The sequence below is a fragment of the Fusarium fujikuroi genome, chromosome FFUJ_chr08 (assembly GCF_900079805.1).
Source record: "Fusarium fujikuroi IMI 58289 draft genome, chromosome FFUJ_chr08".
NCBI lineage: Eukaryota > Fungi > Ascomycota > Sordariomycetes > Hypocreales > Nectriaceae > Fusarium > Fusarium fujikuroi.
In genome coordinates this window covers 3,223,198-3,248,640 of record NC_036629.1, presented here as the reverse complement: position 1 = coordinate 3,248,640, position 25,443 = coordinate 3,223,198, and the positions used below count along the sequence as shown (strand labels likewise).

The window sequence follows — 25,443 nt, the reverse complement described above, 5'->3', positions numbered from 1 at the left end:
CTAGGGTCCAGACCTGTTCCTGCATGGGTAGAAGTCACCGAGGCTGTCAATAGTTAGCAATAATGACTGCTAAACGACCTAAATGCTGTTAAAATAAATGGCTATTGACCGCCAAGTGCTGAATAGTTCCGAGAAATGAGTCGGGCGAGTCCGCGAGCGTTTCCCAGCTTCAGGGGCTGCGTATAGATAGTTATACCGCAGTTTAATTCTCTTTGAGACAATTGCATCCCTTCACTGTTTCTTTGGACCTGATCCATAGCTTCTTTTCATGATGCAGTCCAAGATTGCTCTTGTGACCTTAGGCCTGATTGGTTTTGCTGTTGGTGGTCCTTGCAAGCCTAGTAGCCGAGCCACAGTAAGCAGCCAGTCTGCGACCTCATCGGTTGCGACAATTGATGGTTCTGAGACTTCGACGGACAGCCATACAAACCTCAACAGTCTCACCATCACGTCATCTACTGCGACCACCGAAGTACCCAGCTCGACCCATCCCCAGTCATCAACAACCACTCAAGAGGAAGACATCATCATCACCAACGCTATTTCAGGTGGCTCCTTCGCCAGTCGCGACCGCAACAGTCCAAGTGGCCTCACCAACTTTGGTGCCTCAGGTAATGCCGAGTTTCACCAAGGCGGATGCTACCGTGCTGACGGTAGCCTCGATGATGGCTGCGCGGCTTTGAGTGCTAATGGGGACGTCACCAAGCGAAGCTTCTTTGGCTCTTTTGCTAGCATCTTCCAGACCGTACGATCGGTTCCGAGAAAGAAATACACTATCCAATTCTTTTATTTTATCAGGTCAGCTGGAAGCCAAGGCTGTGTTGCAAGCGCGACATTTGGTAATTTAGAGTTCTATTCTCAACCTGCCTCTAGCTCAGGACCATCGTGGGCCCGGGTACTGAGGCAGGTCGAGGCACTTTCTGATTTACCAACCTTTGCTATCTCATTGACATGCTCTGGTGGTGGCGTCTCTTCAATTCTGGTCGACTCCATCTTCATCTCAGATCAAGTAACCCCAGAGACTATTGACAACTTCAAGCTTGACTTGGGTGGGAGCCGTCCAATTGATCCTGTCGAGACAACGACGGCGATCAGGGCTCAAGAGTCCCCTGCCCTGACGACAAGACCCAGCGGATCAACCAGCACTGATGACTTGGGAAGCACGAGTGCTGAGACGCCTATCTCAACAGCCTCTCCAGAGATCAATTCTTCAGCTTCCACTGAATCAAAGTCCACTGGCTCTGTTCCCGAAACTTCCAGTGCTGCTTCGGAGAGTAGCGACATTACAAGAACATCTTCGACTGAGCCTGCTTCAGAAGAAAACGCCGATACTAAAGTCATCAGTGCATCTTCGACCTCTCTAGCTGCTGGAGAGACTAGCATGGCCGAAACAACTAGCTCAACATCAGAGGAAGTTGGCTCGACACCTCAATCCGTCACTACAGCAGAACCTTCTCATACCACCGGCTCTGTGTGCAAGCAAACATGTGAGATCACCAACGACTATTACGTTCATCTCGATGACTTTGGTTGCGATCTCAATGGAGTTTTCACGCATAGTGATGCTATCTATACCCTTCCCGGTGAGGAAGTGGGTGCTACTCAAACGCACTGGTACAACAGCAACGATGAGTGTGCCGAGATCTGTAAGACTCTTCCTGGATGTTTGTCAGCTGGGTTCCAGAGACTCTCTGGCAGGTGTTTCTTCTCCAATACTCTGGTTACTCGAGACGAAATACGCGATGGAAGAGACAGCCAAATGGTTCATTGGTTCGGTATGGAGTGCTTCACATGCGGCTGCACTTCCGGCGAGACATCGACAACGGCGATTCCAACAACTACCCTGGTTCCCGAATCAACCGGTTTCACCTCAACCACTAAAGCTACTCAACCAACAGGTGTCTGCCACAACAACCGTGGTCAAGAATGTGAGATAAACACATCAAGTGTCGAGAACAATGACTATGTGTGCATTGGTGGAGGCGTCTTTTTGGGTGAGACCTGGACAGTCCCTCGCTCAATGTATCCCATGCAGGAGAACGGAGAGCAGTGCGCAGCCATCTGCGACACTCTGGAGAACTGTGAATCCTCTGGCTACTTCGGCATGGAGAATCACTGTCTCTTTACAACAACCAAGATAACAACGGCCGACTTTGCTGATCCTGACCCGAACTACGACGATCCCGGTCTGGACCCCAAGAACAGTGTTTGGAGCCATAGATCCTGCTATACGTGTCCAACCTGTGTCCTCAGCGACGCACCTCTTCCTAAGAGTCCAACTTGCAACTACAAGCCTGGTGACTCTTGCACGCGTGTCAGCGCGGATGGTGTCCTGTGCAATTACTCGGGAATGTTGCCTGGAACATTCGGGATTGATGCCAGCAGTTATCCTGACCAGAGTTCATCAGGAAAATGTGCTGCGATCTGCCGCAAGATGAACGGGTGTTTGGGTTCTGGTTACAGAAATGGTCAGTGCATGTTTACAAGAACTACTCTCGTGCCAGGCGATTTTCTGGATAGGCATACATACGATCTTGTCTGGGACGATCCGTCTTGCTTCGAATGTCCTGGCTGTTCTACTTAGAGATAACAAACCGTATTGGAATCGAAGAGCAATCTTGGCATAATACATAGCTTCTTGTTAGTTTTAAGTTTACTACGAGCAAAACCCGGATTTCGATGTACCACCACTCCATCATGCAACTCGAAGATGAATGTTATGACACTTATACATATAGCTCTTGTATTTCAATTGCAGCGAATAGATCTGGTTTGGTCTATTGGCTCAGGCCTATGAGGTAACTTCAAAGTACTTCTTGAACCAGGCAATAGCCTGTTCTTCAGCCTCCTCTGCCTGTCGCGTCTCCTTTGAATCTGGCTCTGCCCTGCTTGCGCGAACCGCGAACCCATGCTTTGCTCCAGGGTAAACCACCACGCTTGTATCAACATCTCTGCCCTCCAAGATTGATTCGGCTTGTCGCACTTGCTTAATTCCCATCACACCATCATCGTCGCCAATTGCAATAGAGAGCGGGCGCGCGACATTGCCTATGTCATGTGCGACATCAACGCTACTTGGATGGGCAGTGAAAAACGCATCTGCTAGTGCGCGGCCACTAGACGTTTTGGTTTCTGCTGTGTCATGGGTGAGTCTCACAGTGTGGAGTCCTCCCCAGCAGAAGCCCGCAATTCCAACAGGAAGACCTGCATCTTTGTGCTGTTGGAGCTGACTCAAGAAGCCAGTCACCCTTGGCCAACAAACACTGAAGCGGTTTCGAATTAGAAATGGGACAAAGTCTAGCATAGTAGCGAAGAGATAGTATCTAGTCGTTGGTCAGCCAAGTGATGCGAACTCTCGGCCTCAGGGTAGGAGGAGATGAAACTCACGGTTTAGACAACCAAGATCCAGTCTCATCCCAAAGGTGTGCCATATTAATCATGGTCCTGAAAGGCGCAGCACTGCCTGCAATAAAGCTAATTAGTTTTGCTTTTTGAGCTGGTCGTGCAAACGCCACACTTACCGTCCATGAAGTCAGGTAAGTAAACCAGATAGTCAGCAGCTGAAGCATAATGATCCGCCAGAATTTGATTGTTAACAAAGTCAACGCCGAAAGCGTCAGGAATTATGACAATAATAGCTTTCGTGCTCTTGCCGGCGGGGGGTTCTGCAATGTAGGTTCGAAGGCCATGGACGGTTTCCCAACGACCAGTAGGAGAGCCTAGATTGACATGACCGGAAAAGCACTGAGGACACGACATGATTAACTCTGAGTATTAAACAAGAATGAGAAGTTTCGAACCAATTGCCTAGTGGAATGACTGGATATTTATATTGCTACTGATATACTGGGCTGATCTTGCTGACAAGAGAGTCATTGGTGTCTCTTCATGTAGTGTTGGAATGAGATCCCCAAAGGGTTTAGCTTAAGCGCAGTCGATTGAGCTAAGCCAGCAGATGACGCTCACGTCTGAAACAGCCGATGGCATGATTGATCGTCGATAACTGTATCTCTTATCGCGGCCCAGCAGTTAGTCCGATATGGAGTGTACAAATCCCATTGGTTCTCGTCACCAGAGTCATACGCGCCATCTGCGGCATGCTTACGGAGTACTGCACGGCACCATGTAACAGCTTATGCTTCATAGAATCTCAGCTCCCAACACAACGAGGGCCGACATGACGTCTTACATGCGCAGACACGCGCACCCATCTGTAAATAGTAGGCGTCTCAAGTTTCCTATTTTTCGGCCTCTTATGAGCAACGGGACATCATGGCGCAGAGGGAGCAGCAACCAGCGGCCTCAGACGGAACGCGCAGTCGCAAGGGATGTCTCACCTGCAGAATTCGCAAGAAGAAGTGCGATGAGGAGCTACCCGCATGCAGTGCCTGCAGGTCAAGAGACCTGGCATGCTACGGGTTCAACATGCCGCTACCGCCTTGGATCACCAACAAGGCCTCATGGAAAGATGTCCTAGAGTCCAATGAAGCGAGAGCTCTACGGACTGTCGCGGAGCTGCGGTACAGGGTCTCGAGAAAGCTGGGTTCCAGAGTCACAGCTTCTGGCACGGCTGGACTCTTGCCATCGGACTCAGGGAGCAACAACCTCCAGCATGGGTCTCATCACTTCCCAATAGCCTATGGGACTTTATCGGGCGCATTCCATTGCGATATCTTCTCAACCCCGTCCATTATTCTGTTGACAAATGGTGTCAATATTTGGCAGCGACAACCCGATACCATATGGTGGGACAGCAGGATGCAAAGTCTACAGCCCGGACCTGAAAGTTCTTCACGAGAAGAAACAAGATTGCTCATGTTGTTTCTCGATGTCATACATCCAATCACGCATACATTCTGTAGGTTGGAAAGCAGCAGTGAACGCAACTGGATGCTTAATCGGCTCATCAACCGAGACGGCTTATTTAGCTCAGCTCTCAGTGTCAGCGCCTGCTTCGAGCACTCGTTGACTCAAAAGGCTAGTGTTGATGAGATTGGGCTGTCGCCAAAAGTGAGCAGGTTACAGAGCCGGTCTATTTCGATGCTTCGGAAAGAGGTCGAGCGCTTTTCCCTCATGGCGCCGTTGCCAGTGGAAGATTTCGTTTGGGCTGGGATCCACCTTGTTGATATTATCGCCCATTTGGAGGCGCTCGAGATTTTCAGTATGCTTCAGGGCCAGTGGGAGATCCATCACCAGGCTGCGAGAAAAGTACTAGATCATATTGAGACTTCTGTTCCACTTGAGAACCGTGAGTCAACATCTGCGGTGGCAGACGTACTGTCCAGCTTGCCTGAAGGAGATGTACGACGACTATCTCTGCAACTTTCCATCTTTAATTTTATTTGGATCGATGTTCTGGCCACGTCTCTTTTGGTGCGATGTCATACTGCCCTTGCGCCTTCGACTATCTACCACTTCTAGATTCTGGTGCAATCAGGTCACAGGACTTTATGGGTTGTCAAAGCCAAGTCTTTGCCATTGTCACCAGAATTGCAAGACTTGAGCAACTCCAGCTGATGCATCAAGACTTTGCAGGACCGGAACTACAACGGCAATACAGAGGACTTGAACAAAAACTCGATTATGTCTGCCAGATTCTTCAAGAAGATATTGAGAGCATCGCCGGTGAAACTTCAATTCTACATCTCGACGCTGCAAAGATTAGTCTCATATGGGCGTATGGTGCCAGAGTCCTGTTGCAAGTTGTAATTGCTCCGATTATGCCTGAGCAAAGTGGTATCGACCAAACCTTCGTCAACAGGTGCCTTGAGGAGATGGAAGCTCTCCCTACACGTCTTGTGATGCGGTCAGCTTGGCCGTATACTATCGCCGGTTGTATGGCCATGAGCGAGTCACAACATCACCGGTTTCGTCAAATCCTCAATCAGGTGCTGCAAGAAGCGCAGGCCCCTGGCATAACATGGAAAGGCCTTATTGTCATGGAGGAGTGTTGGAGACTTCGAAGAATGCACCCTAATCAAGTCTTTGGGTGGAGAGAAGCCATGGAGAGTCTTGGTGCCAGGGTGATTTTGACATAGCACTGCATCAGGGTGCGCGGTGATAGACAGAATAGAAATTGTGGTTAGGAGACAGAAAATACCCCTGCTAAATCCGTTGAAGTTTATCCGTATTGAAAATTCGGCAGCCTCGTGGTCAGTGGCGTTGATATGTTGCCTTTGACTTGCCAATTCTCAGGGTTACAGTCGATACCCGAGTTTCTATATCAACAGAGCTCCCCAGGTAATAGCACTGAGTATACCAGCGCAAGTCAAACGCTCGGCACCGCTCCCCGTCTTTTGGGGCATATCGGACGCAATCACAGCTGAGGCTGATGCCAAGGCAACAGAATTAGAACTACGTTTCACCGCGTCGCAAATCTGCTGGTCCACGTCCCAGATGTCTGTTACCAGTACCCGTCAGACGATGCCTTGCAGATCTGTTGTTTACTTACTTTTGAATATTTTAATAGTGCACTCGTTTCCCAGACATTCCAGGAAATGGTCTGCAAACGCATCGCTGTGCGAGCACATGCATTCTAGGTCAGTACCGGCGCAGCCAATCTTCTTTCCGGCTGTCGAGATGCATTTTAAACCGCAGCCTGGCAGCGAGGAAAGATCGGAAGCAATTACAGAAGGGTTGGTTGAGGTAGTTGCGCTGGTAGTTTCTGTGGCAGTAGAAGAAGCCGCGATGACGAGCCGCAAGGCCGCAAGGATAAGGAGAATACAGGAGGCCATTGTAATTATAATAGGTGGTGAACGCACATAGATACATAAAACAGCATCTGATTCAAGAAGTGGAAGATAGGGGTAGGTGTTAAAAAGTCAGATTCAATAGGTAATAAAGTTCAGAGTGGTCTTCTTGTGAGCTATTTACGTAGTTCGGCTTTCGGCACACTGAGCGTGACGTTGTGCAACTAAGCCGAAATAAGCAGTCCCACCAGATTGTTAGATGATTTACACTAACATACTAAACATAGCCAAATTCAAGTAATATTAATCCCAGTTAGGAATCTGTAATAAAGCTAACAAGAGATCGAGGAGGGATTGTAGTCTGAAAGGAACCCTTTCCACTAGCCTTCAAGTGCCTCAAAGCTGTCAAATCATTAGAATTATCGGTCAGAAATGGCCTCAAGCTATGAGGACTTCGGCCCGCGCCAGAGACAACCACTTGGACATTGCGAGCAACTGTGTCATTGTTAAGCACCTGCGTCGCGACGGTACCGTCGGTATTCAGAAAGGCACTGACTGTGACCAGAGGAAAGGAGCTCGTGGCTTCGATGCGATGAGCACCAGGGCGAGCAAACCGACTGAAAGATGCAAAGGCCCAGAACCTCTTGGATGGAATGACCTTGTCGCCGATCATGTTGATCAGAGCGCTGTTGGTGGTCGAGTTCTCAGCTCCTATCCAATAGAGAAATCCGCTGACGTTGGCATCTACAAGAGCTGTCTGAATACGGCCAGCCCAGGTCATACCTTCGCCCTGGCCGCTGTTGTTGTAGAATGTGTAGGGTGTGAACTGGCCTGTCAGATCAGCCCATTCGGTGAGCCACGTCTTCTTTGTTGTTGAAAGTGGATGGTTCGGTGGCGAAACGTATCCGTGGCCAGTAACGACACCAAGGTAGTCGATCGCCGGATCAGGTCCAGCAGTCAAACCAGCCATCATGTCCTCTTGCAGATCCCAGCCCTCGCCGTCACAACAGGCGATAGTGAGATCACGAATACCTCGCTTTTGGATCGTCTTGCCCAGCACACGTATGAAGTCGGCAGCCTGTGTGCCGTTGGATAGCATGCCGGCGTAGGTAGCGGCGAACTGAGGCTCGTTGAGGAACCCCAGGTTGGTGACCTCAACGCCTGACTTGCGGTAAAAGTCAACCCATTGAAGCAGGTAGTCTGCGTAAGCCTGCTTCCAGTCGCCAGAATCGCAGGTAGCGCCAGTAACACCGCACAAATACCCTCCATTATTTTCGTCGTGATTCGTTTTCATATAGCCCGGGGCGGACCAAGCATCGCCATAAAGGAACTTCAATCCTCGCTTGAATGCTTCTTTAGCGACGGTGAGCTGACCGCTGTCATAATCGTCCCAGACGTAGTGTGGCTTTGATCCGGGTGAGCCTGGCGAGAAAGGCTCGATTGAGTTCATGAAGTTCTTATCAGAACTGTTGCTTGAACCAATGCCATTGCGCAGGATGGAAAAGCCTGCACCAGTTTCCTTACTAAATAGCAGGTCCAGTACATGTTGAGTCCCTTCTTTGGACAGACCGTCTTTTCCAAGAATGTCCTCCGCCCTCTGAAATGCTTGCGAGGCGCCAAAGCCGTCAAGCTCTTGGTATCTGACGTGGCCATTCACAGAAATCAAGACTTCAGAGTCTGATTTTGAATCCGTGGGAAAGGCCACCACGGAGGCGGAGCCCAAGTAGCCCAGTAGGTTCAAGGCGGCAAGACCACGAGCTAGCGGACCCATGGCTGTTCAAGAGGAGATAGAATGATAGGGAGGAAAGGTATGGAAGAACCAGCTCTGTTTTCTCTTCAAAGAGAAGCTGCCATCCTGCCAATCAGCAGAAATGGTGATCTCACTACACCATTTATAGGCAATCAGAATGCTGAGCCTTCTCGGCCTCCGCGTAAATATGTTGCCCGATCGACCCCTGGACATAATCCACGGCGTTTGACGTCGGCATGCTGCCCGGACCAAATTATGCAGCATCGTCACCCTATGACCTACACTATGACTTAGACAATCTTCAGTGGGCTGGTTGATGACCTTGTCATTAGCCGCCAAAGTTTTGCTTAACCTACCAATGATCAAGAACTGTAGGCGTAGTTTGGCTGTACTCTTGATGAGTTTAACCAGAGTTCTGGGTAAATCCAAGCTCGGCTTTCGTCTATCTAATACCCCGCACAATAGCCAACCTTCCCCGGACCAGAATGGAAGTCAATCTTCGTAAATTGCACGTGTGGGGGAACATTTCAGTCCTGAGTATGTCCTTCTCCAGTGCCGAGTTTGCCGGTCCTGGACGGGCTCCACCCCCGCAATTCTCTCCACTTTCCCCCGAACTTGGCTTGATTCCGTTTACTCTCGCGCCGATAGCTACCAATTCTCCTATCAAATAACCGCTCATCATGTCAGTGAACCCTTGCTGTTTCTACCGTGTCCTCTCTTACCTATGATCTAATAAATAGGCTAAATTAAATCGAAGTTGCCATTCAAAAACCTGGCCGTTTTAATCCCTGTATGCTCAGAGTCAGTCTACGGTGCCGTCGTTGCCGAGCAGAGTAGTCCACTTCCCCATGGGTCATATCAATAATAACCCTGGAGCTGGTTCTGCTACGACGTTGGAGTGGAGCCAGCTGAATCCTTGATCATCATTGTATATGAAGAAGACGAAGATCCTACCTCGTTTATCTGGATCGTTGCTAACAGCCATTGCTTGTCGATTCATTTGACAGCCTCTGGTAGTGCATTTCTTGACCTCACCGTCTTATACCCACTACAAATCGACTCATAAAAATCCTCCAACGACGAAACCAGTATGGCAGAAAAGCGCGCCGAATCCATTGAGATGGCGCCACCAGATGGCCATCATGGCTGGACCGGCGACACTTCTGCTGAGGCTCGCGCGGCCACAGAGGCAGAACATTCCCTCAACATCCGCCAGGCCATCCAGAAATACCCCAAGGCCTGTTTCTGGTCCTGCGTTGTGTCGCTAGTAATCATCATGGATGGTTACGATACAGCCCTCCTCGGGTCACTCTTCGCCTTTCCCGACTTCCAAAAGCGCTTCGGCATTGCCAATCCTGCCAAGCCAGGTACATACCAGCTCGAGCCTAAATGGCAGACAGCTCTTGGCCTGGCTAGTTCCCTGGGAGGCATCGTTGGTATTTTCTTCAACACGTGGATGACGGAGAGGATCGGACACAAAAAGACACTTCTGATCTCTTTATTCTGGTTGACTGGAACCATCTTCATCTCCTTCTTTGCCCCGTCAGTCGAGGTTCTGTTTGTTGGTCAACTGCTTTGTGGGCTAGGATGGGGTGTCTTCACCACAATGGGGCCTGCGTATGCCTCTGAAGTCGCACCGGTTGTCCTTCGTGCGTACCTTGAGACCTACGTTGTCCTATGCTGGGGCATTGGTCAGCTCCTCTCTTATGCTGTTCTGGACTCACTTGTTGGTAACAAGAGTATCTGGGCCTGGAGGATTCCCTTTGCCGTGCAGTGGGTATGGCCTGTTATCATCGCACCTCTGATGTTCTTCTGCCCCGAGTCTCCTTGGTGGCTGGTCCGCAGTGGAAAATTGGAAGAAGCCAAGAAATCCCTGAAGAGGCTCACATCAATGTCAGACCAAGAGCTTCAGAACCAGCTATCTCTCATGGTGGAAACAACGGAGCTGGAGCGCAGCATCACAGAGGGAGCTTCGTATCTCGATTGCGTCAGGGGCTCCAACCTCTGGCGCACGGAAATCGCATGTGTTGCCTGGGCGAGTCAAGTCCTCGTTGGCTTTGGTGTCTCCTCATATGCCACTTACTTTTTCGAACAAGCCGGCATGTCGACCAAGAACGCTTACAAGTTGACTGTTGGCCAAGGCGGTCTTCACTTTGTCACCGTCCTTCTGTCCGTTTTCATCGTCGCGCGACATGGACGGCGATCGATTTACATTTGGGGCTGCCTCCTTATGTCCGCTGCCATGTTTGTGATTGGCTTCGTAGCTATCCCAAGCCAAAGTAGTGCCACAGGAGGTGTGTCTGCAGCCTTCTACTACGTCTGGTACTCTACCTACGAGATGACCATTGGTCCAATTGCCTACATCATCGTCGCCGAGGTCTCCTCTACGCGCCTGCGCTCCAAGACAATTGGTCTCGCTCGTAATGCCTACAACGTCATCAATATTGCGGCCACATGCGTTGTTCCTCATATACTGAACCCCACTGCTGCAAACTGGAAGGGTAAATCTGCTTTTCTGGCTGCGGGCTTTTGTATCCTCTGCGCCGTTTGGGCTTGGTTTCGTCTTCCTGAGCTAAAGGGTCGCACGTACGAGGAGCTCGACATTTTATTCACTAAAGATCTAAGTGCTCGGGAGTTCAAGGGCTACGAATTCGATAATAATATCGACATTGATGAGAAGCTGGGTGTTGAGCATAAAGAATGAATTCACGGCGCCAAGAACTAAGGGGTTTGAGTGCACTAGCTATTACGGTCTATCTAGCTTTAGATATGAAGGGATAGTTAAGCAGGAAATCTAGAAATCTATTCTTTTAGTTTTACGTCAGTTTCTCGCTTTGAAAATGACTCTTCTACATATAATGCTTTGTATCTAATAATTATACGTTTGGGCAATCCTCGCAGCTTCTAGGTAGAGTTTAAGAAGCCTAAGATTTTGTCTTTATCTGGTAAAGATAACAGTTTCCCTATGGCCAACCCATAGACTGTGTTGAACATATGATATGCTTCAGGGGCAATATACATTGTGATTTGAACCCTAAACGGAACGTCATATTTTTGGAATTGGGCTCTCAACGGTAGCTGTTTGTCGGCCATGGGATCTATGTCATGGAGAGAATGCCGACCTGTATGGTAATCTTGGCTAAAGCCAAGATCTGCTCTCCCTTGACCTTCAACCTATTGGAGTAACTTTTAGACCAAGTGCGGGGGTTGGGGTAATGGAAGCTTAATTCCAGCGTATTTAGCCGGGCCTAGTATAGGAATCGGCTACGAAATGCCGAACAAGACTGCGTAGGGGATTAAAGTGCCACACGTATTCTGGGCTTTTATCCGCTTTAGCGTAAGAATCGGCTCCCAGATGCCGAGTGAGACCCGCTCAATCTTTCGGCTCAGCTAATGAGGTGCGTATTTTGCCATTGACCCTGATTTCTCAGCCCGACATACGATATTCTCCAAGTATCATGATTTGTGTTCACATGGGCTTCAAGCATAACAGTTCAGTAGCTAAAGATTATCCGCCGAAATCGCTCATCGCAATCAATGGGTAGGGTAGCTACTTATACTCTTAAGAACTGAAATGCCACAAAGAGGGCAGTATCTAGTGAGAACCATTCCAAGAATCCCAAGAATGTTTCCCCCAGAGAGCGGAATTGATGGTTGGCTGCGATATGCCCCTCTATCCGAGAGCTTGCGCAGCCTCCATAAGCCAGTATCTAGCATCATTGCACTGAGCACCAACCCAACAAGCCCAGTCTTTATCGCTGGAGCGGAACTTCGATGTGGCATCGAACGTATCCTCGGACAAAGCGTTAGGGTTGGCTCTCACTTTCACGGTGACGCTAGAGACTCAATCATAGTCGGCACTGTGTCAGCTCTGAAAGCGAATGGAGGACATCCTCTCCTTCAGTCGGTACCTGCCCTTGATGAAGACGGATTTTGGCTCGGTACAAATGTTAATGGAAGCAATGACATTCACATTGTCGGCCAAAATGAGCGAGGAGCCCTATATGGAGCATTCGAATACCTTTCTCTCCTTGCACAAGGAAAACTGGCCAAGACCAATGTCCAACAGGCATACAACCCCGGAGCGGCTATCAGATATGTCAACGAATGGGACAACCTCGACGGTAGCATAGAAAGAGGTTACGGCGGCAAGTCCATCTTCTTCTGTGATGGAAAGGTCCTGACGGACCTGTCTCGCGTCCGCCAATATGCTCGCTTATTGGCCTCAATCCGCATCAATGGCTGCATCGTGAACAACGTCAACTCGAGCCACAATCTTCTCAACGAAACAAATCTCGATGGGCTCGGTCGAATCGCCGATATAATGCGTCCCTATGGAGTGCGTATTGGTGTTTCATTATTCTTCGACACTCCCCGAGGCCTTGCTGGTCTGCCAACATCAGATCCTCTCGATCCTGATGTCATCAAGTTCTGGGAGGATATCACGACTAAGCTGTACAAACGCGTACCGGATATGCTTGGATACACCATCAAGGCCAACTCGGAAGGTCAGCCGGGTCCTTTGACATATGGCCGAACACTTGCGCAGGGAGCCAACATGTTCGCTCGTGCCCTGAAACCTCACGGTGATGGCATCGTCATGTATCGCGCTTTTGTCTACAACCATCACCTGGATGAAACCGATCTCAAAAATGACCGAGCCAATGCTGCGGTTGAGTATTTCGCCCACCTTGATGGCGAGTTCGAAGATAACGTCATTATCCAGATTAAGTTTGGTCCGATAGACTTCCAGATTCGCGAGCCCCCCTCGACTTTGTTTGCCCATCTCCGGAAGACCCCCGTGATCTGTGAATTCATGGTATGTCAGGAGTACCTGGGTCAGCAGTCGCACTACGTGTACATGGCACCAGAATGGGAGACAATTCTCAGCTTCGACATGCGAATTGATGACAAGCCTTCCCTTGTAAGAGACATCGCATCCGGCAAAGTCCACGGATTGAACAAGGGGGGTTATGCTGCAGTAACCAACATCGGGAACGACCCTACATGGCTGGGACACCATCTGTCTATGTCAAACCTCTATGCTTACGGTCGATTGTGTTGGGATGCAACTACTCCAGCGCAGGATATCCTGCTGGATTGGATTCGCCTGACATTCAGCGCAGAGAACCAGAAGGTGATAGACACCATATGCGAGATCGGGATGGAGTCCTGGCCTACATATGAAGCCTATAGCGGTAACCTCGGGATCCAAACCCTGTGTGACATCCTCTACACGCATTACGGCCCCAGCCCAGGTTCACAAGATGGGAACGGCTGGGGTCAATGGACTCGCGCAGATAGCAAGGCCCTCGGCATGGACCGCACCGTTGCCACTGGCACGGGCTTTGCAGCTCAATACCCACCTCAGGTCGCTTCTCAGTTTGAGAGGATCGAAACAACGCCAGATGATCTTCTTTTATGGTTTCATCATGTTCCTTATACGCATAAGCTCAAGTCTGGTAAGACTGTCATCCAACACATATACGATGCCCACTACGAAGGATCGGCAAATGCTCAGACCTTTGTGACGAGGTGGGCATCCCTGAAGGGCCTCATTGACGATGCTCGCTTTGAGCACGTTGCGTTCAAGCTTGCGTATCAAGCAGGCCACTCACTGGCTTGGCGTGACTCGGTGAACAACTTTTATCTGGCCAAGTGCGGCATCCCGGATGATAAGAACCGTGTTGGGAACTACCCATGGCGTATAGAGGCCGAGAACATGCATTTGAGTGGCTATACCATTGTTGACGTAACCCCCCCTGAAGCAGCGTCTCGTGGACGTGCCATCGTGGCATCATCGTTAGAAAAGGCCGCTGCAACCACGAAACTGTCGTTCCCCTCAAGGAGATGTGATATCGCCGTCAATTACTTTGATCACACTGGTGGGCATGCACGATACGAGCTTCTCCTAGATGGAAAGATTGTTGGAGAGTGGACTAGTAACCTTGACACGCGGCTCGGCCATGACTTCTCAGAGTATCTAGACGGACACTCGGCCACTAGAGTTTACTTCCGTGGTGTTGATGTACGAGAGGGCGCCGAGCTGACTGTAATCGGTTACCCAGATGAAAAGGACCTGGCACCACTGGATTACATCTCGTTTTTGCCGGAAGGCGTGGTGGATTAAGCAACCAGTGGGGCTCAAAAGTTCTATAGAAAGTTCCGAAATAGCCAAATGTTTACTGAAAAAAAGATAGAGAGAAGCCTCGCTCAAAGAATCTCTCCTCGAGATCATTACTCTTTGTTATTAAAGACCAGACACGAACCTCCAGTCTACATCTAGCAATCAATTATGGTGCCATGGAATTGGAGATGAGTAATACGATAGCAATCTCGTGTGGACTTGGCTTGGATCAGTGACTTCTCCACTTGAGGGAAGCTTTTTGTATTTAACCGGCATTAGGTTTTATTACTTGAGGGGTTCCCTGCACTAATTAAACTAAGACGTTTAACACCATGGTCCAGCTGCCTGTTGTCCTTACCCTTCTTCCCTGGCAATCAAAACCTCATCCATAGACGACCTACGGAGGTTCGTCTCAAAAGTATTTGCCTAAGATAACTTACGCTACAATTGCTAATCCCTGTTAGGTATAGAGGTATATAAGAGATGAGATAGCTTATAGAGGGACTGCCCTATTAAACCCCTATAGTTATAGGGCATTTAGGGAGAATCTTTAAGTATTTTACTGGTTAAAACTGCTATAATTTAATTAGAATTAGTATCTATTATCTCGCTAGATGTATTTCTGGTATCTTATTAAAGGTGGGTCTCTTAGCCACAGTCTTCTTCGGCAAAGACTTTTAAGACGAACCTCTGTATCCCTTCTAAGAAATCAGCAAGTGCATGTAACAACTCTTGCCGCAGAGCGTCACCAGTCAGCCCTTTGAGATGGAGTCTCCGTCTAAATGGGTGACGGCCTGGGCACCAACGCCTCAGCCTACTGAGGAGGTAGATATGCCACCACATCCATTCGTAAGGCCAGCCAAATTCCCTGATTCATAACAAACGGTTTGCTTACCACCATCGTTTGACTAGACGCAGCGCGGGGTTGCTTTTCAGAATACCACCATTCGACAGACATTGAGAGTGACGGCCGGCGGTGACTATGTCCGGATTCGCCTGTCCAACCAGTTTGGATTCGAGACATTGCACATCTCAAGAGCTGTGATTGCTGTTCCTCGACCATACAACTCAGTCGCTCCTAGTGGCTCTCCTTCGATCTTCAAGGATACAGCACAGCAGGTTCTGTTTGACGGCGAACAGCCGGCTTTAGTACCAGGAGGCTCCCACGTGGTTTCAGACAGCCTCAAGTTCCCAATCAAAGCGGGGCAGATTCTTTCAATTACCATCTTTCTCAAGAATGGCCAAAATTCTCAACAGATCACCTCCCATCCAGGCAGTCGCACAGACTCCTGGCTTTGTTATGGCGACCAGTCGATGGCATCTGAACTCTCCGGGCCTGATCTACAAGCTTCAACACATTGGTATTTCCTCTCTGGAGTCGAAATACGTGTCGATGCTGCTCACCACGGAACCCTGGTTCTCCTGGGCGACAGTATAACTGACGGGCGCTGCAGCACAGATAATGCAAACAATCGCTGGCCAGATCTTCTGTTTGACCGCATGCAGCAGCATCCATTCGCACAGAATATGTCCATCATCAACCAGGCCGTAGGTGGTGGGAGGATTCTACGAGATGGAAAAGGACCAAGTCTTTTGAGCCGTCTAGATCGCGACACTATTGCTCAGCCAGGCCGACGTTACATCCTGGTTTTTCATGGAGTGAATGACCTGGGCACGGCAGATTCTGACCCAGTATCGCTTCAAGAGGTCACAAAAGCTCTTATGAAGGCATATCGCCAGATTGTCTCGCGTTGCCATGCACACGGTTTACATGTTTTGGGTGCCACTATTGGTCCTATGGGTGGTAACGAACCTTACGGAACCTGCGAATTGCGTGAAAGGGCGCGCCAGGAGTTGAACGATTGGATTCGGAAGTCTTGCGTATTTGATGCCCTGGTAGACTTTGACTATGTTTTGCGATCTACCAAGGATAATAGTCGATTGAAGGAGGAGTATGATTCTGGAGACCATTTACACCCAAACATTGTAGCGTTCGAAGCAATGGCAGGTGCATTTCCATTGGATGTATTTAAGCAATTCGAATCATAGCTTTGGACCCTATAGGAGCTCTCCTCTGCTCAGAACCGCTAAAACCCTGAGATCAGTGTCCAGGTCATCTGGATTGTTATCGCCAAAGGAGATATCTCGGCATGGTGCTGAAGATTCCCGGACTTCTATTACTGTTACTCACGACGAGTAGTATTTTTCAGCCTCTAAGCAAGTGATTATCCGTGTCACATGGACGATTAATTAACAGTCATTGGCTGATGAAAATCGCGGATCGCGTTAAGATGCTAGCGTAGTCTTACCAGGATATGCAAAGTAATTTGCATCAATCACCATACCAAATAGCGACCGTTTGTAATACAAATATTCTACTTTCACGACTCAAGAGTTCAAACATCTGCGATAAACAAGCCGTGATATCCATGGTGTGGATATCGCAAGTCACATGGCTGGCATAAGAACTGCCATAGGCCAACTCGGATATCGGATGTCGATAACAAGACTAGCGTTACAAGCGATTTTCCCAATTGGGACTGTAAACGGGAAATCGGCAAATCTCGTCTTAGACGAGAAATAATGTATCAAATTATTAAGGTCAATCGTTTCGCATTCAAAGAGTCTTTAATTTCTCTCAATTTCCTCGACTACAATCTCTCATAATGTCTAACACTGAACCGGGCGACATCGCGGGCACCAACGATGCTCAGTATGAAAGCAAGACTGCCAATGCTTCCATCAGCGATGAAGGCTCAACGCAAGATGTCATACGTCGTCGCCAAAGGATATCAGACCTCTTTACAATTATTTGTGCAGGAGCAGCACTCATATCAGACGGTTATCAAAACAACTTGATGACAATGTCGAATGTGCTCTTCAAAAAGGAATATCCTGAGCAGTACACTTCGTCCGTCAGCACTCGGGTATCCAATGCTCTCCTCGTTGGCGAGATTATCGGTCAGATTGCCATTGGTCTCACATGCGACTATCTCGGACGAAAGACGGCCATTGTACTAACCACAATGTGCATTGTCATCGGCGGTATCCTGGCCACAGCGGCACACGGCACGACAATCGACGGCATGTTCTGGATGCTGACAGTGGCTCGAGGCATCGTCGGCTTTGGAACTGGTGGTGAGTATCCCGCCAGTAGCACATCTGCTTCTGAGTCTGCCAATGAGCGAGCATTGAACAAACGAGGACCGATATTCATCCTTGTTACAAATTTGCCGCTATCTTTTGGAGGTCCGCTTGCAGTCTCTATCTTTATGGTTGTTCTCTCAGCCGCTGGAATTGACAATCTCTCGACTGTATGGCGTGTCTGTTTCGGAATCGGGATCTTGCTGCCTCTCACTGTCTTTTATTTCCGAATATGCATGCTAAACTCGAAGCTCTACCGACAGGGGGCAATTAAGCGAAGGGTTCCTTATGCCCTCGTTATTCGCTACTATTGGAAAACTCTCATAGGAACTTGTGGTGCTTGGTTTCTGTACGACTTTGTCACATTTCCCAATGGGGTCTTCTCAGGTACCATCCTTGCCTCCGTCGTACCCGAAGGCGGCAACACCCTTTTACACACGGCAGAATGGCAGCTCCTGCTTGGTTGCATTGCTCTGCCTGGTGTATTCATTGGTGCTTGGATGTGCGACAGAGTTGGAAGGAAGAACACCATGATGATAGGGTTCGCAGGGTATTTGGTGTTTGGTCTGATCATTGGCTGTGCATATGAAAAAATTACCAAGATTGTCCCCTTGTTTGTTGTTTTCTATGGTCTTATGCAGTCTTCTGGAAATCTTGGTCCTGGAGATATGCTTGGTCTGCTTTCGTCCGAAAGCTACGCCACAAGTGTCCGCGGGACATGTTATGGCATCAGCGCGGCGCTTGGTAAGACTGGAGCAGCTGTAGGAACTCAGGCTTTCAAGCCCATTCAACTCACTCTGGGAAAGCGCTGGACGTTTATTATTGCTGCCATTTGTGGCATAACAGGAGTCTTGGTGACATACTTCTTTATTCCGAATGTCACTGGAGAGGACTTGAGCAAGAATGATGAGAGGTTCCGTGCATATCTTGTTAGTCATGGATGGGACGGAGAGATGGGGGATGGGGAATGGAAAGGTCCTGCTGATAGTCCTGAAGCAATTGCCACTCAAGACAATGCTCCTATAGAGAAAGCAGAATAACTTGCAGATAGATCATGCCCAATTGTTAAAAGTGTAGTTCCAACTGCATCGACATACAGCTTGGAAATGAATTAAATGGCTTATTGTTTTATCTATAGTTAACTATATAAATAACTAATCTCTCCTCGGGAGGCAAGAAAACAGTAAACCTTGCTGTAGGGTATAAAAATAAGGTTAAGAAAAGTTAGGCTATATTGCTAAAGTCTTTTTATTATTTAGCATTGTTGTTATGTGTTTTCGTACCTTCTCTACTGCGTAGCCTCTATTATAATGACAGCTATTCTCTGTTATGTCATACAGTGTAACCTCTAGTCCACACTCCCCCCTGTCTGTTCTCCACTACAGGCGTCATAACACCTTCACCGCCTTAATCTCATTTCACAGTCTTTTCTAACATTTTCTATTAATTTAGATTCAGTCTACTATTAGACCTCCTTCTGATTACGGTCAAGCTCTGAAACTTATCCTCAAACAACAATAAAACACAATGTCAGCCCCTGAATCTCAATCAACCATGGACGTCGATGAGTTCGAGAAGACGCTCCTGCAGTTGCGATGCTTCGACACCATGTTCCTCGTCGACGACTCAGAGGCCATGCAGCCATACTGGTCTGAGATCAAGACACTGATAGAGCGCATTGCCCCCATCTGTGCTAAGCACGATCCAGATGGAGTCGATCTGTACTTTGTCAACCACCGACCGGGCGGCGTTCTGGCCAAATTGCCCGGATTACAATCCATTCGCAAGTCAGGCTATACTCACATTGGCGGCTTCGTCGGCAGTATGCTCTTGACAAGCAAAGGAAAGCAGGTCGGCAGCATCTTCGACAGCGTCAAGCCGGCTGGCAAGTGCAATATGGGCTCCAGGCTCGGTGGCCTTCTCAAGTGGTACTGCGACAAGTACACGGCTGGAGAGGAGAAGGCTGCTCTCAACATTGTCGTGCTCACTGCCGGGCAATTCGACGATGACATAAAAACGCCACTTATCAACGCTGCAAGAACCCTCGATGAGGCCAAGGCACCGATTCACCAAGCTGGTGTTCAGCTATTCCGGCTAGGCGGGCCGAATCTAGAGCGACAGAAGACGCTACAGCACCTGGATGACGAACTGCACAAAGAGGCTGGAACACGAGACATTGTCGATACGGTGACTTGGAGCGGACACGGCACATCCATGTCGGATGATGAGCTACTCAAAGTTGTCTTGGGCGCGGTCATCAAGAAGATCGACATGCGTGCCTCTGAGCTCCACTTAGATGAACAAGCCCCGACTTCACGTGCTGACCGGGAATTTGACGAGAATAATGTGATTTGAAACTGAGAGGCAGTGCCTAGGGTCTTCAGAGACGTTGTGTTTTATACTGCGGCATGAATGGAAGAAGATGACAGTGAGAGAGGCCGCATTTTCTGTTTGGTTAGTCAGTAGTATTCTAGACCCAAAAAGCTCGACGCTGTTTTAATCAATCATTCAGCCGACCTAGATACTCCAGCAAATAGCGGTCCCCGTGATCCTGTAGAGTCAGCTTGTAGACAAATTTATTCAACGGTAAGAAATCTAATAAGAGTCGTTACAGTTTATGCTCCTCACAACTTCCATAACGTAATAACAAACGTCAGCAGATACTGCAGATCCATAAGATAGAGGTCATTCTGATGACTCGATTAATAAATGGTCTTGGGTCGCATGTAACCTATCTTGCAATATATCATTTTTGCTAAGTACCAGTCTCAACTTGATAGGATTTCCTTAGGCATAAGCCACAGAAAATTGTCCCTGCTCCTGCACACATTCCCAAACATCATTCAAGACACCTGCCTGTCGCTGAACAAACTCGCCATATCCCTTCTTGCCCACTATCTTCCCATTATCCCATACAACCATACCGCGTAAGATTGTATACCGTGGCCAGTTTCTTGCTGTCTTTCCTTCGTACGGTGTATAGTCATTGGCGTGGTGTAACATTTCGTTTCGAATTGTCACGTCTGGCAGCTTGTCATTCGGATACCAAATCACGAGATCTGCATCTGACAGGCCAGGTATAATTGCTCCCTTCTTCGGATATAGCCCATACAACTTTGCCGCATTTGTTGATGTCACCTCCACGAACTTCGTCAGGGGTAGCCTATTAGCTGAAAACACTAGGGGGAGTCTCGTTTCTACCCCAGGAATTCCATTGGGGATATGCCTGAACTCTCCGACTGGATGTTCAGGTGTAATGCAAGCCTTCTTGCCCTTTTCTATATCATCGTAGGAGAACGGACAATGATCCGAGCTGAGAAGGGTAAATGTTCCATTTCGTAGTCCCTCCCAAATAACATCCTGTGATGCTTCATCCCGTGGGGGTGGTGAGCACACGAACTTAGCCCCCTCAAAGCCTGGCGCATCTAGATCGTCACGCGTAAGAAAGAGATACTGCGGGCAAGTCTCAGCAAAGACGGGTTGGCCAGCAGTCTGGGCTTGTCGAATGCGATATGCTGCACCTGGGTCACTAATATGCACTAACAATATAGGTGTATTGGCAATCAGAGATGACAGCACGATGGCACGGTTGGTTGCCTCCGCTTCTAGCGCAGGCGGGCGCGATGTCGCATGATATTTTGGCGCAAAGAGCTTGTTAGCCTCAAGCTGAGATGTCAGCCAGTTAAGAATATCACCATTCTCTGCATGGATCATGGTGAGAATATGGTTGTTGCGAGCATGGTGAAGAACTGATAAGATTTGATCGTCGCGGAGCTGGAGTGCCTCGTATGTCATATAGATCTTGAGAGATGTTACACCCTCGGCTTTGAGCATTCCAAGCTCGGACAGAGCTGTCTCGGTGGGATTGGAGACAAGTAGATGGAACCCATAGTCGCAGTAGGTGTTTCCTCGAGCCTTGTTGTGGGCGTCAGCCAAAGGTTTTAGAAGTGAAGGCTCGTGTCTCTGTTGAGGAGCGAAGCAAACAATGGTGGTAGAACCTCCAGCGATTGCGGATCGAGTTCCTGGATTCGCGTCAAAACGCAGTTTCTTCGAGGTAGGTTTCTTGGAGGGCGGTGCACGACTAACCCGTTTCAAATGTATCCGATGAGGAACCATTCCCAAACATGGCCGGCTCTTGAAGATGAACATGGCAATCTACGCCACCAGGCTGCCCATTGTGGTAAGCATATCTTTCTTTGGTAGTCGAGAATGAGACCTACAGTCACGTATGCTCCCTCAGCATCAATTAATTGCAGTGTCTCTGTTTGAGCAAGTGATCCTGATGCAGCCAGCAAGGCGATTTTGCCATCTTTAATCGCAACATCGTAGGCACCTACATCAGAGGCCGTAACACATACGCCGTGAGTAATAACGAGGTCGAATGGCTCCACCATGATTTACTGATCAGTTGCGCCCTTCGTAGGTTCTTTTACACTGAGGAAAAATAACGGCAAGGCGATTATTTTGGCTGGTAGGATTGAGTCCTGGGACGGTTACTTGAATTAATACTTCTATTTTCCGTCTATGACAAGCAAGCTAAATGACTCAACTCTGCATAACCCCGCATTGGCAGGGCATCGGAAACAATTCGGACGGTCCCGAGTGGTGGGTCTGAAAGATATGTGTGGAGGGATGGCTTATCGGACGGCACAGTCACTTGTAGATTGCCGCCGCCCTGAGTCTAGCTGAACTATTATCTATGGGGCTGGTTAATACGCCATTTGACTGATACAAGATAACTAAAATCGAGAAGGTTTACTCAACTGTGCCTTGAACGAGGTTGGCAATGTAGTAACACTATTGTAAATAATAAGAAACTTGGCTGGAAAATCTAGCATTATAACATGTGACAATAAGATTGACTTGTTCATCTCTACAGAACGGCCCCAGTAAACCATTGCAGTCCCTCGCTTGAGAGTAGTTTCTCAATATCTAAAATGTCATCATCCAAGCCCCAGTCTATGCCTTGATGGGCATGAGAGACGACATTGGTAGCACTAGCAGACTGGTCTACATCAACTAGCAAGGAAGTTGGTCGAGTCAACCCTAACGGGGACTGCCCATGTAAATCTTCAGAGTCGTGTCCCCCCCGAATCCTAGAACGCCCTGTAGAATCTCTCCAAGCTTCGTAGTCATTCCCATTCACATAGTTCGATGTGATATGTACATCCCCATCAAGTGCGTGTGATATGTGAGATTGTCTTCGTCTCGGTCTGTTAACCGTTGTCGCGCAATGTGTCTCTTGGCTTGACGAGCCTTCATTACCTTGACCTCCAAGATTCTGTCCTTTCACGGTATCGAGCATCTTCTCTGCGATTGTCTCGAAAGCATCGCGGTACTTCTTTGCGCTTGACCACTGTTCTGTAATGACATACAATACAGTGGAACAGGCCCCAACATCGCCGACGCGCTCCACCGAATATATCGAGGGACAAGCACGGATACAGTAAAGTAACGTGAACCCAGCAAGAAAAACGGCGTGGAGGTCTCTCAGTGAGAATGGAACAGGTGAGAGACGATGGAGGCGCCTATAAAGCCGGCATATTTGCCCAGATGACTCGGCGCATGCCGCGTAGTCAGCTATCTCAAATGGGCAACTGTGACAGTTTTCCGTCATCAAGGGTTGAAGCAAAGACCTTCGTGCTTTGTGGTATTCTAGTAGAAGCTCATTCTTTTCCATCTCCACAGGTCTGTTGACTAAGGATTGGTGCTGGGGAGTTTCTGAAGACGACGACTCGCTGTCAGCATTGTCCTGTTCTAGAAAAGGGTCTGTAAGCCTTCTAGTATTATCAGATGCCTCAGAAATGTCTTCCCGGAATGTTGTCAGAACTTGTCTTTTCCACTGGTCTAAATGCTGAAGCAATTTGGACGTCGTAGTTCGCAGGTCCTCCTTTAATGGGACTTTCTTCATGCGTAACAGGGCCAGGCGAATTTCGCTGTGGATTTGGTAAAGCTGAATATGTTGTCGGTGAAACAGTAGAGTCGTTTTGTACTGCGACATGTGGTTCGGGTCGTTTTGGCGCGTGTCGTCTTGAGTAGTGGCATAATTCCCATCTTTCATATCCGCTGGCAAAGGAAGATCAATTTCTTCGTCTGAGAGAGCAAATGGCCGACCTAGAACTAAAGCTGTTTTCCTCTCAAAAATATAGGCACTCCAAAACAGTCTTTTCCGATATTGGTCTAACTCTACATTCTGGCGATCTACGAGGCGTTGTTTGTGTAGTCCGAGTTCGAGACACTGACGAATAGCCAGGCCGGCAAGATGCCATACACTGATACCTTTGATTGTCATTACCTTGTCAGTGAGGAGAAGGATGAGTAGAAGGATCATTGATAAGGATTAACCTACCATAGGGGGAGCGCATTGAATGAATGGCCAGAAGTAACGTCACCTCGATAGACTTCGCACTTGTAAATTTGAGGTCCTGACGAATATGTTCCATCGCTCGGAGGAAATGTCCCTCGGAGACTGTGCTCGAAATGCTAAATTTCTGTAGAAGCTGGAGGCATCTGGACCCGATGGCGTACACCAAATGCATTATCGTCAAGTCAATCTGTTCAGGGCTAGCAGATTCTTGTCTGCCTCGCCGTTTAGTGATAGAACGATGTAATTGCCACAGCCTGTCCAAGTCCAAGAAAGGATATAGTGGATGCACAAGGGCCAGGTAAGCCCGTATATAACTAGCTCCTGCATTATATGTGGGAGGTTCGGCCAACGTGGTGTTGGGTTTTGGCACTTGGTGAGAAAATGGTCTGTCTGCGAGCTGAGGTAGAGAAACATCTACAGGGTTTTCGCCTGTGTCGATTGCAACTTGAACGAAATGTGCAAGGCTTAGGCCAGCTGAGAAGCCAAAGTAATGAGGTTCAGCCCCTGCGCACGAAGACAAGACCCCCAAACCTAACGCAAGTTGACCAGAACGATCTGCTACAGAGGTCACATCGGTAATTTCTGGTGAACGGCTTGACGAAGGGCTCTCAGAAGGAACAGTGGTTGGAAAGTCCCCCGCTGGTCTTGAACAAAGATTCCTGGTATTGGGAACCTCGGTTGAAGAACACTGGACGGCCGCTTCATTCGCCTCGAGTTGGCGAACTCGCTCTTCCAGCCTCTTGACGTAAGAGGATGGGTAGGCTTGGTTGCTGTATACACACGATACATTTGCTTTGTCGCAATTTGAACAGGCTGGGCTCGAGTTGTCGCACTAGTTTTGTCTTAGTTAGCTTGGAGCTGGATCGCGACAGTGGAGTTGATTCTCATCTTACCTTCTGTCGTCGGCTTTTGCATCTCTGACAGGCGACCAAGACCCGAGGTCGTTTGGCAGGACGCCCATATTCGGCCATATTGTCACCTTCCATGATAGAGTCGGATCAGAGCGATAGCTTTCAGAGATTGTGGAGGTACGGACGTGACCCGAGTTATGGATTGATGTTTATGCCTCGCTGATATCGGAATCGGAATGGCCCGATACTTAGGCTAGCAGAGTGCAGCCTAGCTCGGAGATGCACATAGCTCTTATGAGTGGCTCCGTATCTATCTCTTATCTCTGATTGCGGACCATTCCGACACATGGCGCCCGTCACTATCCGTAATTACATTTCCTTTACAACTTGCCTAGCGGTAGCCCATCTGCTTAGGGTGCAACGCCTGACGCATGATATTTTTGTTTTAATTGCAGTACATTTTCAATCATGTCAGCATCAATCTAACGAGGGTCATATGAAACTTTCGCCGACAA

At 48.6% G+C, this 25,443-nt stretch overlaps 12 protein-coding genes; 7 read left to right on the top strand and 5 right to left on the bottom strand.

Annotated features, from left to right (window-relative positions):
- Positions 1–271: 271 nt before the first annotated feature.
- On the top strand, positions 272–2,584 carry FFUJ_12949 (uncharacterized protein; the record flags this gene model as incomplete). The annotated part of the gene is made up of 1 exon (XM_023567806.1): positions 272–2,584. One exon carries the CDS (start codon positions 272–274, stop codon positions 2,582–2,584), a length of 2,313 nt encoding a protein of 770 aa, XP_023435127.1.
- A 207-nt stretch (positions 2,585–2,791) lies between these two features.
- FFUJ_12948 (related to dienelactone hydrolase family protein) lies at positions 2,792–3,759 on the bottom strand (the record flags this gene model as incomplete). XM_023567805.1 has 3 exons in its annotated part: positions 2,792–3,323; positions 3,388–3,463; positions 3,522–3,759. The coding sequence occupies 3 exons, from the start codon at positions 3,757–3,759 to the stop codon at positions 2,792–2,794; spliced, it is 846 nt and encodes a 281-aa protein (XP_023435126.1).
- Positions 3,760–4,272: 513 nt separating this feature from the next.
- On the top strand, positions 4,273–6,038 carry FFUJ_12947 (related to C6 zink-finger protein PRO1A; the record flags this gene model as incomplete). XM_023567804.1 has 2 exons in its annotated part: positions 4,273–5,248; positions 5,422–6,038. 2 exons carry the CDS (start codon positions 4,273–4,275, stop codon positions 6,036–6,038), a joined length of 1,593 nt encoding a protein of 530 aa, XP_023435125.1.
- A 180-nt stretch (positions 6,039–6,218) lies between these two features.
- FFUJ_12946 (uncharacterized protein) lies at positions 6,219–6,734 on the bottom strand (the record flags this gene model as incomplete). XM_023567803.1 has 2 exons in its annotated part: positions 6,219–6,400; positions 6,452–6,734. The coding sequence occupies 2 exons, from the start codon at positions 6,732–6,734 to the stop codon at positions 6,219–6,221; spliced, it is 465 nt and encodes a 154-aa protein (XP_023435124.1).
- A 268-nt stretch (positions 6,735–7,002) lies between these two features.
- Positions 7,003–8,460, bottom strand: FFUJ_12945 (uncharacterized protein; the record flags this gene model as incomplete). Its single annotated transcript, XM_023567802.1, has 1 exon — positions 7,003–8,460. One exon carries the CDS (start codon positions 8,458–8,460, stop codon positions 7,003–7,005), a length of 1,458 nt encoding a protein of 485 aa, XP_023435123.1.
- A 1,069-nt stretch (positions 8,461–9,529) lies between these two features.
- On the top strand, positions 9,530–11,143 carry FFUJ_12944 (probable maltose permease (MalP); the record flags this gene model as incomplete). Its single annotated transcript, XM_023567801.1, has 1 exon — positions 9,530–11,143. The coding sequence occupies one exon, from the start codon at positions 9,530–9,532 to the stop codon at positions 11,141–11,143; it is 1,614 nt and encodes a 537-aa protein (XP_023435122.1).
- Positions 11,144–12,064: 921 nt separating this feature from the next.
- On the top strand, positions 12,065–14,569 carry FFUJ_12943 (probable alpha-glucuronidase precursor; the record flags this gene model as incomplete). Its single annotated transcript, XM_023567800.1, has 1 exon — positions 12,065–14,569. The coding sequence occupies one exon, from the start codon at positions 12,065–12,067 to the stop codon at positions 14,567–14,569; it is 2,505 nt and encodes an 834-aa protein (XP_023435121.1).
- A 762-nt stretch (positions 14,570–15,331) lies between these two features.
- Positions 15,332–16,615, top strand: FFUJ_12942 (related to lysophospholipase L1 and related esterases; the record flags this gene model as incomplete). XM_023567799.1 has 2 exons in its annotated part: positions 15,332–15,415; positions 15,479–16,615. 2 exons carry the CDS (start codon positions 15,332–15,334, stop codon positions 16,613–16,615), a joined length of 1,221 nt encoding a protein of 406 aa, XP_023435120.1.
- A 617-nt stretch (positions 16,616–17,232) lies between these two features.
- On the top strand, positions 17,233–18,750 carry FFUJ_12941 (GIT1-Glycerophosphoinositol transporter also able to mediate low-affinity phosphate transport; the record flags this gene model as incomplete). Its single annotated transcript, XM_023567798.1, has 1 exon — positions 17,233–18,750. The coding sequence occupies one exon, from the start codon at positions 17,233–17,235 to the stop codon at positions 18,748–18,750; it is 1,518 nt and encodes a 505-aa protein (XP_023435119.1).
- Positions 18,751–19,237: 487 nt separating this feature from the next.
- FFUJ_12940 (uncharacterized protein) lies at positions 19,238–20,065 on the top strand (the record flags this gene model as incomplete). The annotated part of the gene is made up of 1 exon (XM_023567796.1): positions 19,238–20,065. One exon carries the CDS (start codon positions 19,238–19,240, stop codon positions 20,063–20,065), a length of 828 nt encoding a protein of 275 aa, XP_023435118.1.
- A 432-nt stretch (positions 20,066–20,497) lies between these two features.
- Positions 20,498–22,104, bottom strand: FFUJ_12939 (DAL1-Allantoinase; the record flags this gene model as incomplete). XM_023567795.1 has 3 exons in its annotated part: positions 20,498–21,732; positions 21,797–21,878; positions 21,931–22,104. 3 exons carry the CDS (start codon positions 22,102–22,104, stop codon positions 20,498–20,500), a joined length of 1,491 nt encoding a protein of 496 aa, XP_023435117.1.
- A 479-nt stretch (positions 22,105–22,583) lies between these two features.
- FFUJ_12938 (related to transcription activator protein acu-15) lies at positions 22,584–25,048 on the bottom strand (the record flags this gene model as incomplete). XM_023567794.1 has 3 exons in its annotated part: positions 22,584–23,989; positions 24,060–24,909; positions 24,971–25,048. 3 exons carry the CDS (start codon positions 25,046–25,048, stop codon positions 22,584–22,586), a joined length of 2,334 nt encoding a protein of 777 aa, XP_023435116.1.
- Positions 25,049–25,443: the final 395 nt, after the last annotated feature.